At 45.1% G+C, this 12,414-nt stretch overlaps 1 protein-coding gene across 1 annotated transcript in view; it reads right to left on the reverse strand.

Annotated features, from left to right (window-relative positions):
- The window catches only part of OLFM4 (olfactomedin 4), a 52,888-nt gene that overhangs the window by 30,122 nt on the left and 10,352 nt on the right, over nucleotides 1–12,414 (reverse strand). Inside the window, exon 3 of the mRNA XM_086936225.1 lies at nucleotides 8,640–8,852. Within this exon, the coding sequence (XP_086792351.1) occupies nucleotides 8,640–8,852 (213 nt within the window). The remainder of the gene's footprint in view (nucleotides 1–8,639; nucleotides 8,853–12,414) is intronic.

Raw genomic sequence — 12,414 nt, forward strand, 5'->3', positions numbered from 1 at the left:
CCCTGCGCTAGCACACTTTTCGCAGCCTAGCCCTAATAAAAGCCACCCTTGCACCATGGTGCCAGGTTTCCTCTGTGCATGTAGCCTTTCTTCCTGCACAAAAACAAACCTTAGAGACATAATCCTCTATCTATGTGGGCTGCAGAATGCAGCACCCATAGTAGAGGAAGTAACAAGGAGAAATCAATATAGTTCTCCTCGTTATGCCTCTCCTAGTAATGAGCCTCTTTTTGACGCATTCCCAGGTTTACAGTGCTGTTAAATATGGGTAATGTGTCAAAATCCATGGGAACTCCAACGCATTGCCCATGGAACACTGCGGTGATTCGTGCTGCATTGCTGTTTTCCAGATTTATGGAGGCCATCACGTAAGTGGCCTTGTGTGGCTTCATAGATCTTATTTTAGGTTTGCTTTCTACATGTACCATGTTGCAAGATGTAAACATGACACAAACCAGGTCCTAAATATGGCTCTTAGTATCAAATGGAAATCAGATGTGTGTTGAATAGTTTACAAAAATTTGCTTTGAGCTGCTTTGCATTATTACTTTGTATCAAGGGGGCTTTCCGTGGGTGGTACACGGGCATTCCCATGAAAAGTACCCATGGGGTTGCTACCAATCCCTATCTACAAACATTCATTAACAGGGATTTGTGCTAAAACCTTACACCTGCTTGAGGCTTGTGCAACGAGGAGAAATGTTTCCATTTCTCCTAATTTTTCCTACTTTGCATGTGAGCTGCATTGTACAGCACACATGCAAAGTAGGAAACATGTTAAAGAATAGTGTTTGTACAGGAAGGGTTCCCCCTTCCAGGGGGAGTGGACTCATCATGGATTTCATCCAATTTATACTCAGTCCATAGTCCAGGGTCCATAATTAAGATCCGGGTTTTCAAATAAGAAAAAAATATCATCAGCATGAGCACTCTACGGGGTCAGAAATGCATACCTGTGTCACAGTGAAACTACCTGAGTAAACACACTATCGGTTCTATCACTAAGGCGAATATGATTTGTGAAAGGGGCAACCCTTCTGAGTTCCCCATACTATGGCTGCTAGGTCAGAGAGCTGGTTGCTGATTCGAATACTGGCAACCAGTTTAGTGTAAGGCAGTATAAACCATTGTATTTGCCAGTCCCAGTCTATGAAGCACTGTCAACAAATATGGCCATTTGATAGAATCAAATGCCGCCAGGGCAGACAAATACCCTGTTGCTCTAATAACTAGTCTTATTTGCTGGGCAACTGATAACAAGACTCAAAGATGATCTTCTGTTGATCAACCTGATATCAACCCGGTTGGGTGTGGCAGAACAATTCCCTTCAGGATAGGCAGCAGCCAAGTGGCAATTATTTGTGCCAGCATTTTATTAACTGTTAACTGCTCCCTGGACCCTTTGCGCCTGATTGTGCCCCCGATCTCGCCTGGAGACGGATATTGCCCTCAGCCTGGCTGCTTGCTTGCTGATTGTGCCCCCGAGTTCCCCATACTATGGCTGCTAGGTCAGAGAGCTGGTTGCTGATTCGAATACTGGCAACCAGTTTAGTGTAAGGCAGTATAAACCATTGTATTTGCCAGTCCCAGTCTATGAAGCACTGTCAACAAATATGGCCATTTGATAGAATCAAATGCCGCCAGGGCAGACAAATACCCTGTTGCTCTAATAACTAGTCTTATTTGCTGGGCAACTGATAACAAGACTCAAAGATGATCTTCTGTTGATCAACCTGATATCAACCCGGTTGGGTGTGGCAGAACAATTCCCTTCAGGATAGGCAGCAGCCAAGTGGCAATTATTTGTGCCAGCATTTTATTAACTGTTAACTGCTCCCTGGACCCTTTGCGCCTGATTGTGCCCCCGATCTCGCCTGGAGACGGATATTGCCCTCAGCCCGGCTGCTTGCTTGCTGATTGTGCCCCCGAGTTCCCCATACTATGGCTGCTAGGTCAGAGAGCTGGTTGCTGATTCGAATACTGGCAACCAGTTTAGTGTAAGGCAGTATAAACCATTGTATTTGCCAGTCCCAGTCTATGAAGCACTGTCAACAAATATGGCCATTTGATAGAATCAAATGCCGCCAGGGCAGACAAATACCCTGTTGCTCTAATAACTAGTCTTATTTGCTGGGCAACTGATAACAAGACTCAAAGATGATCTTCTGTTGATCAACCTGATATCAACCCGGTTGGGTGTGGCAGAACAATTCCCTTCAGGATAGGCAGCAGCCAAGTGGCAATTATTTGTGCCAGCATTTTATTAACTGTTAACTGCTCCCTGGACCCTTTGCGCCTGATTGTGCCCCCGATCTCGCCTGGAGACGGATATTGCCCTCAGCCCGGCTGCTTGCTTGCTGATTGTGCCCCCGAGATCGCCTGTGGCCATATTGCTGTGCCTGTTATCGTATTTGCATAGATATTGGCATTGTATCTTGTTTTTATTTAATTGTTCTGCCTTGCATTGTGCCTGGTTGTGCCCCCGATCCCCCCACTACATTTAGGAGACTGTGGACCGTGCCATTTGGTCCTAGCACCCTGCCGCTGCTCCCCCGCAGCCCCACCCCGTTCCCTCAAGCTTTCCCTGGAAACCGCCTCCCCGCTCCCGCCTCCCAGCTGCTCCTCCCTCCTACTAACAACAAATAGATAGTCCCACGAGCGGAAGCGCTGTGACCGTCCTGACCCAGTCAGCCACGGTCGCTCCACTCGCTCGCTGGACCCTTTGCGCCTGATTGTGCCCCCGATCTCGCCTGGAGACGGATATTGCCCTCAGCCCTGCTGCTTGCTTGCTGATTGTGCCCCCGAGATCGCCTGTGGCTATATTGCTGTGCCTGGTATCGTATTTGCATACATATTGGCATTGTATCTTGTTTTTATTTAATTGTTCTGCCTTGCATTGTGCCTGGTTGTGCCCCCGATCCCCCACTACATTTAGAAGACTGTGGACCGTGCCATTTGGTCCTAGCACCCTGCCGCTGCTCCCCCGCAGCCCCACCCCCGTTCCCTCAAGCTTTCCCTGGACACTGCCTCCCCACTCCCGCCTCCCAGCTGCTCCTCCCTCGCTCCGCCCCCTCCGCTCTCCACTTATGACAGATGCATTCACGTTCAGCGCTCACGCGCAGCGGACGCGACCCATGCGCGCAGAAGGCGCGCCAAAGGTAAGCCCGTCTACGCTCGTCCGCGCCTGGACCGCGCCCAGCGCCAGACCCCTTGGCCCCCGCATAAAATACCCCTCCCGCCTAACATACGACGCTGCATCCCTCTCTGCACTCAACACCGGCCGACTCCCCGACTGCCACCAAGCCGCTCCAGGGCGCACTCATGGACCCTTCACCTGCCAATCCTGCAAGTTCTGCTGCATCAGAACCCACACTACATCCACAAACGCGAAACAGAGCTCCGACAATACCCTCCTGAAGTGCATCCTGCTCAACACCCGGTCGGTCCACAGACACGCCATTGAACTATGGAACCTACTTGACACCATAACACCGGACGTTGCCTTCCTTACAGAAAATTGGATGAACACCTCATCAGCGCCTGACATCGCCATAGCCATCCCGGACGGTTACAAGATCGTCCGAAAAGACCACATCAACCAAACAGGAGGAGGCATCGCCATCGTCCACAAGAACACCATCCACATCACGACCAGCTCCGACGACACCCTCAAAGCAGCCGAACACCTTCACTTTCAGATACACACCAACCCCGAGACCACACTTAGAGGCACCCTTATTTACAGACCCCCAGGACCCCGCACACAAGTCAGCGAATACATCGCTGACTTTATCAGCCCACACACCCTCCCCTCCGAGGACTACATTCTCCAAGGAGACCTCAACTTCCACCTGGAAATGGACAACGATAGTAACACCACCACCCTTCTGGACAACCTCGCCAATCTCGGACTAAAACAACTAGTAAACACCCCCACCCACTACGCCGGACACACGCTCGACGCAATCTTCTCCTCCAGCAAGCATGTCTCCTTCAATCACGCCACAGAACTCCACTGGACGGACCACAGCTGCGTCCACTTCAACTTCAGAAAGACCACGACCCACCACCACCCACAACAAGTCTCCCGCAGAAACTGGAACAAAATAACCACCGAACAGCTCACCACATTGCTAAACCAAAATCCTCCCGCCATATCATCGGATCCAAATCAAGCAGCCATCAATCTCGCACAATGGATCACCCACTGCGCTGAAATAACTAGCACCCTTGAAAAACCATCCCAACAAGCCAGTAAGCAAAACAGCCCCCTGGTTCAACGACGACCTCAAGAACTCCAAAAAAACCTGCAGATCCCTCGAGAAAGCCTGGCGAAGAAACCCAACCACAGACAACATGACCGCCCTCAAGGACGCCACCCGCAAACACCACCAACTGATCCGATCCACCAAGAAATCAGCATTCAAGGATTGACTCGACAACAACGCCCACAACAGCAAGGAACTCTTCAACATCATCAAAGAGCTTACCAATCCCAGCGCCGGTACCAACGACATCACTCCCTCTCAAGACCTCTGCGACTCTCTAGCCTCGTTCTCCCACAGCAAAATCACTGACATACATAACAGCTTCGGCGACCAGCCCACTCCCCTTACCTCGGAATTGAAGCCCCCACCACCACCCTCAGCGCCTGGAACCCGATCAACACCGAAGACACCATCCGCTTGATGAACGCCATCCACTCCGGATCGCCAACCGACCCATGCCCCCACCACATCTTCAACAAGGTCGACTCCATCATCGCACCCCAACTCCGAGATATCATCAACTGCTCCCTAAGCACCGCTACCTTCCCGGAAAGCTGGAAACATGCCGAACTCAGCGCCCTCCTGAAAAAACCTACAGCAGACCCCACTGAACTTAAGAACTACCGCCTCATCTCGCTCCTCCCATTCCCTGCCAAAGTCATAGAGAAAACCGTCAACAGTCAGCTCGCCGCCTTCCTCGAATCTAACGGCTCCCTCGACCCCTCACAGTCCGGCTTTTGAGCCAAACACAGCACCAAGACCGCCCTCATCGCAGCAACAGACGACATCCGAACACTACTCGACAACGGGGAAACAGTTGCCCTCATCCTCCTGGATCTCTCCGCAGCGTTTGACACGGTCTGTCATAGCACCCTTGTACAACGCCTCAGCAACGTCGGGATACAAGGAAAGGCATTGGATTGGATCATCTCATTCCTCGCCGGAAGAACCCAGAGAGTCCGCCTCCCCCCTTTCAAATCAGAGGCCACCGAAGTCACCTGCGGCGTACCACAAGGATCATCCCTCAGCCCCACCCTCTTCAACGTCTACATGAGCCCCCTCGCGGCCATCGCACGCCAACACAAACCTCAACATCATCTCATACGCTGACTACACAAAGCTGATCCTCTCCCTCACCAAAGACCCAAACACTGCCAAAACCAACTTACACGAAGGGATGAAAGACGCAGCCGAGTGGATGAAGAACAGCCGTTTAAAACTGAATTCAGACTAGACGGAAGTCCTCATCCTAGGATCATCCCCCTCTGCATGGGACGACTCATGGTGGCCGCCGGCCCTGGGCAGTGCACCCAAACCAACGGACCATGCTCGCAACCTGGGATTCATCCTTGATTCCTCCCTCTCGATGACCAGACAAGTCAACGCCATATCATCATCATGCTTTAACATCTTACGCATGCTCCGAAAGATCTTCAGATGGATCCCCACCGAAACAAGAAAGACGATCACCCAAGCACTCGTCACAAGCCGATTGGACTACGGAAACACCCTCTACGCCGGAACCACAACCAAATTACAGAAAAAACTCTAACGCATTCAAAACGCCTCCGCCCGAATCATCCTAGACATACCCCGCCACAATCACATATCCGGTCACCTGAGAGACCTTCACTGGCTCCCCGTCAACAAGAGAATAACGTTCCATCTCCTCACCCACGCACACAAGGCCCTCTATGACCTAGGACCCAGTTACGTCAGCACACGCCTGACCTTTTACACCCCCACCCGCCAACTACGTTCATCCAATCAAGCCCTTGCCGCGATTCCACGCATCCGAAAAGCCACCATGGGAGGAAGATCATTCTCCTACTTAGCGGCCAAGACCTGGAATTCGCTCCCCTCCCACCTCCGCCTCACACAGAACTGCCTCTCCTTCAGAAAACAACTCAAAACTTGGCTATTTGACAAGTAGTGAACCCCCTCCCTCAAGCGCCTTGAGACCCTCTGGGTGAGTAGTGCGCTATATAAATTCTTGACTTGACTTGACTAGGAGTCAAATATCCCCACGTCCTCGCCTGGCTTTAGCAGCTTTATCACAATGGTTTCAGCAAGCGAGCAGGAGCATTCACCTTTCCGAATAGCTTCGCCGTACACAAGGGAGGCACCAACTGCTCCACATTTTCTATGTAAAACTTCCTGAGTAGTTCATCACCACCTGGTGCTTTTCCATTTTTTAGTTCCCTAATTACGTTTTAAATTTCTTCCACAGTAAAGGGTACACAAAGAGTTTCCATCTCAGGCTTTTCCCCCCTTTCTGAAGTTGTTCTCTCAAATTAATTGTTAACACCCTATCCTCACTTTCCATGGTGAGGGTGATGTAGGTATTGATAGAACTGTGTAAACCTATCCAATATTCCCTCAGCTTGGTACCCTGTGCTTCCGTCTTGCATTTGTATCTGCACAATATGGTCTGTTGCCCGTTTTAGTATGATAAACCCTGCAGGGTCTCTAGATAATTTTAACTTTACCCAGGGCTGAAAACCAATATTTCAGGCGTTGATATATAGATGATTAAATGAAAGATTAAATGCTACCCAGCGCGGTGCATTCATTTGGGGTGTGATAACAGTCATCAGGGCACAGTCGAAGAATACACACAGAAGTGTGGAGACAAAAGCTCAAAAGGAGGAATGGTGCAATCATAGAAAAATATGGAGCTATGATCGTCGATAAACTCTTGCAGACAGAAAGCTAAAGTCCAATAATCAATTTTGAAGGATAATGCACATGTAATGTTTCCAGAATGTCTGTATTTTTACCTTGTTTCTTCTGGAAGTGGAAGCACAGAGAATTATTCTGGGAATTTGGTAAAGACCATATGATGAAAATGCCATGTGGATAAAACTAGGGGTACAAAACACACAGTCAATGGCTAGAGGTTAGGATCTCAGGGACCAAGCATCCTCAGGTTGTATACCTCAATGAATGTATCATCGTATACCGCAAGCGTTAGGACGCATGCATTCAAAACGCCGTCTTTAGTAGGAACACATCTGTAGGACACATTTGTTCAGCACACAAGTTGTTTTAACACGTTGTCTTAGAGTGGTGCTGGATTTTGGAATAGTTTAATTTGCTATTGCAACTCCAGTCTGTGCATCAGTAGGGAAGGTGTTGAACTTTAAATCCAACACTATTCCACCAAAGCACCCCCCTAAAAGCAAGTTTTTGTTACGACTTTCGTGCTGAATGAATGCGTGCTAATGCCCTGTTCATTTTATTGCTGGCGCTTTGTTGGCACAGCCTGATTCCGGCTTCATCGAAAGGACTTTCCCTACCTCAGCACCAAACATCACTATAAGCCATTGGATAATGTGTAGTAAAACACACTATATATACCATCACATAGAATAATTCTACAGCTGAGTACAGCTGAGTACCTGAGTGCAGGACTTGGGGCTTCAAAGCATTTCTTAGTGCTTTTAACTCTCTCAGACAGCGAACTAAACCAACGAATGCAGTGTAACACAGCAAGACAACTCTGCGCTCAGTCAAATGCAGAGAGCAGGAATGTGCCATATTTACAAACATGATTTCCTGCTCTCTATCTGTGCTGGTGCTCTGTGTGCTACCTAGAGCCAACGCAGTCACCCTAGTGCAAGGGTGCCTGCAATGCAGGCAGGGTTGTTTTGTGCAGCGAAAGACACCCTCTGGCACAAAGAAATCCTTAGTGGTGTTTTCCTCTTTCTACGTTTGATGCAGAAACAAAACACAATCACAAAAATAAGCAAAATTGACTACTTGATACCTGGCAGCTAATCATGGAATACAAACCCAGCAGATTACAACTCATATGCATATTGACTCCATCTTTTGTATGGATTTATCAAATGTTCAATCAGGTTTTATGAACAGTGGACACATGGAAGTACACTCCTGTCTCACACACAATAACTGGAAAATTCTCAGGTGAAGTACTCAGATAATGTGCTCACCAGTGCCTCCATTTGATGTCGCTGGGATGTCTTCTTGGACAGTAGTACTGCTCCATCTGAAAAGTACTCCTGTTATGTGTATACCATGATACTGTTCCTGTTATCTATCTTAATTGTGTATTCTTTCTTTTGTATATTTAAGTTTGGTGATCACTTCAGCACATTCAAATCACCCTTAATGTAACTGTTCCCATCACATTGTTCTGGAAAACATTAATACAATCACAATGCTTACCCATATCAGCTTTCTCCCTGGAAGACCATGTGATTTCCTCAATGGAATTCTACAAGGAGCTAGCCCCTACATGGAGTTGTAAGAAAGTGTACACTCCTCTCACTAAGAGCCATAAGTCTAGAGAGGTGTGAACTATGTAAACCGTTGCTCCTCACCACAGTTTTATTTTAGAAGTCTCACCTCTTGATACAGCTGATCAACAATGTGATTACTTCCAAGAACTGTATCTTTCAACTGCAAAACCAGTCTCTCCATCTCTGTGATTTCAAGTTTCAACAATTCAAAATCCAGTTCAGTATAAGAAATGCTGCTCTTCTCCATCCTTTCCACTTTCATAGTTAAGTTCTGAATCTTCATGTCATACACTTCGATTGCTTTGGTGAATTCACTGATCTGAAAAAGAAGGCCACGCTGGTAATTTGTGAATATTAGATTGTACTGATTCTATGACTAGGTAACTGGATTCTGATCCATGATATATATCATAAGAGTTTGAAGGATGTGTCAACTCAGTGTATGGTGTTTGATATAAGTGCTTCATTAGGTTCTTTGTTGAGAGGTTGAAATGATTCATGGTTTGAAGATAAACTAGGGAAAACAACGATCAGTGTTTGCAGATTTCTAAACATATATCTCAATGAAGACATAATTCACAAGCTACTGCAAAGTTTAATAAATAATATGTAGCCTTGACTTCTACAGGTCTTCTTTCCTGACCTATCTTTGAAGTGCATGTGCGATAAACTTTTCACGTCTCTGGAGGTATCATGAAATTTGTGGTGTGAGTGAAGGAATATAGTTTAGATTATATATTAAAAGCTATCATTCCTAAATCTTATCTGTTGTACCCAATGCTCCTATTTAGATTCAGCTTTATTTCTCATTTCTGGAAAGGATAAAATGAAAAATAATCCCTTCTGTTCTAAGGGTTCAATCAAGGCCCACTCTTTCACTGTCTAGTTGAGGATACTGTTGGTGTCTGGTTTGCAGAATTTGTAAAAAGGAATGTGCTTAAAAAGAACTGTAGAGATTTAATAATCCGCGCTTGATAGAAGATCTACAGAGCAAAGTATAATTATTTTCAAACTTTCAATCAATATTGATTTGTAAGCTACAGAGGTAACAAATTATTAATTCCTATTTCTTAAAAGAGTGTGTGAAGTTATAAATGTTGCCTTTGAACTTGAATGAAACTGACTGATATATCACACAGTTTTTGAAGGTTGCACAGATGCTGACCACAACCCAAAATCCAGATGTTTAAGGTCCAAACAAATGTTGAAAACCACCTTCTAGCAAAAACATTTGGCATGAGAATTATTTGCTATAAACAGAGGTTTTATTGAGTGTTTACTACAGCACTAATTTGAACCCAAGATTTCTGAGGAGACCATCATTGCATTTGTCAAGGTTGATTGTCAAGAAAATTGCATTTTATGGCTTAAACAATTATGAGTCGGTATGTGCATTACTGGCTTTATTTCTGCTTCCACCATAAATTGTATTTATGACTCATATATTTATTATTTTGATTAATTATGATATATGAGTGATTGTTATACTGCAACATCCTGCACATACCAATGAAGCATTTTAAATCACATATCTTTTTTTATCAGTCAAGACTTTACATTAGAGCAGCATGTGTCAGTTCTTTCTAAGAAGAGTCATTTAGTTCAATCGCTCTAAAAACGACAGCTAGGGGGGTATGCAAAAATAGAAAGCACAATCCATTGGCACTACATTTTACACTAAAGCACCTGGGGCCTGGTCTTTTTTCCTTCCAATGTTCATAATACACTAAATGAAGCCTTGATCCAAGTGACACCACCTTGATACACAGAACAAACAACATGCAGGAGGAATTGTCATGGGTAGTTGAAAACCTCTAAGGGTTAAGTCATAGAGTAGGATGACCATCCACCTATATATCATTGTTTTCATGTGTGTAAGTCTAATTACTTCCACAGAAGCAAACCAAGGCTCCAACTCCCTAAATGCCTTGGGTGATCATATGAAAGTTAATTTATGACAACAGTGTCCATACATGACCGGGTAGGGGGAGGTCCCCCTATCATATGGCCATCAGATGGAGGAGACTACGACACTTCATTGAGTTCATGCTTGGAGCAAGTTGGAACAAAGGTGGAACTTTAGTCTTGTAGATGTAAGAATATATTTGGGGTAAATTCCAAACTATTTTGGAATTCACAAAGGTATTAAGGATTACTTTGGGTAAGCTGTAATAGTCATAGTTTTACAGATGTATTTATGACATTATTTTTTCATAGCTAATTGAAAACATTCTCAAAGCTATAAATTCAGCAGATGTTAATTTATTCATTTGTAATTATTTCACCCGAACACACCTAACATTTTTTGTTTTTGTCATGTAGAGAAATAACTGCTGAAACAGCCTTTCACCTAGAAGATTTATTCTCCACATGCCCATCCTGAACACGGGTTAACTCCAACCTTTCATAGAACTAAGGGCCAGATATATGACACTTCCATTTTGCGAGTCGCAAATTGCATCATTTCGCGGTTCGCAATTTGCAACCCGCATAATGGAAGGTACAACAGTGTCTCAGACACTGTTAGTGATTTCCAATGGAGTCGTAAATGACCTGCCTCATCAATATTCATGAGGTAGGTCGCAATATGCAAACCCATTGTGAAAGGCCAGCACTCAAAGGGATGGTGGCCTGCTGCGATCAGCAGACTACCATGTCTGTGACTGCTTTGTAAATAAAGCAGTTTTTATTTTTTATTTAGCCGGTTTTCCTTAAAGGAAAACCGGATGCATTTCAAAAAGAAAAATGAAACGTTTCTGTTTCATTTTTTTAGAGTAGTCAGTGGTCCTTGGGATCACTGCCTGCTCTTAAAAAAATATTTTTACTGCCAGTCACAAATGGGAAGGGGTCCACGTCCCATTTGCAAATAGCTTACCACCTTTTTTAAATAGGTGGTAAACTGCAAGCGTTTTGCCACCACAATTGCGGTCGCAAAACAATCATACATAGAAGTGTGACTCACTATTAGGAAAGGACGCCCTTGGCACGCCACTTCCTAATAGCGATTCGCAAACCCTATTTTGCGAGTCGGTAATAGGCTACTGAGTTGCAAAATAGGTTTGTACATTGCACAGAGCTATATGCGGTCGCAAACGGGCTGATTTCCCATTTGTGACTGCAAAAACTGATCATACATTTGGCCTAAATCTCTGATTCAGTTAAGACTGGGAATATGTTCGTCAAGTTCATGTTTCTGGGTGTTGAACTACTGAGGGAGGTCTCCACAATTACAATGGCCACAACCAGCCACAAAGATTAAAAGTTCTCACAACCAGTTGCATGCATTATGGTCATAACGTGTCATTTACAAATGTAAGTTCATATGTTGTGAATACATGTTGTAACTTTACACTTGTAATTTTTCAATATTTAGCCAACTAAACTCAAATTAGGTCTGCAAATGCTTTTGTGACTAAACCCTTGAAGAAATAATTAGATAGCTAGGGATCTTGAAATATTGAGGAGCTAGCAAAGGGTGAAGAGTCACACATGAGGGTTAACACTTAGTAAGGTTACCTAAAATACTGCCATGAAGGACTGTGCGAGTGGCAGGCCATTTGCAAAGTTTAACTGGTTACTTTTATGTGATATTTGCTGTTTTCAGGTATCAAAGTGCCACTGACAAAGCGACCCTTTCCCGATACAATAGTGATGTCTTTCCAGAATAATCAAATAATAATGCAACAGAAGGTGCTGCATTACCCTGCATAGTTTGCTGTCCCTTGACATATAATTTAGTCAACTATACTGCATAACTTTGACCTCCTTTGCCACATAATTCCAGTGCACTAGGTGAAAGGAAGTGATATTTCTTGCATCCAAGATTTGCATTTTAAACTAGATGCTTCACTGGTTACCTATAGAACAGAGAGTTCACTTCA

Source organism: Lissotriton vulgaris, chromosome 8 (assembly GCF_964263255.1).
Source record: "Lissotriton vulgaris chromosome 8, aLisVul1.2, whole genome shotgun sequence".
Taxonomy (NCBI): Eukaryota; Metazoa; Chordata; class Amphibia; order Caudata; family Salamandridae; genus Lissotriton; species Lissotriton vulgaris.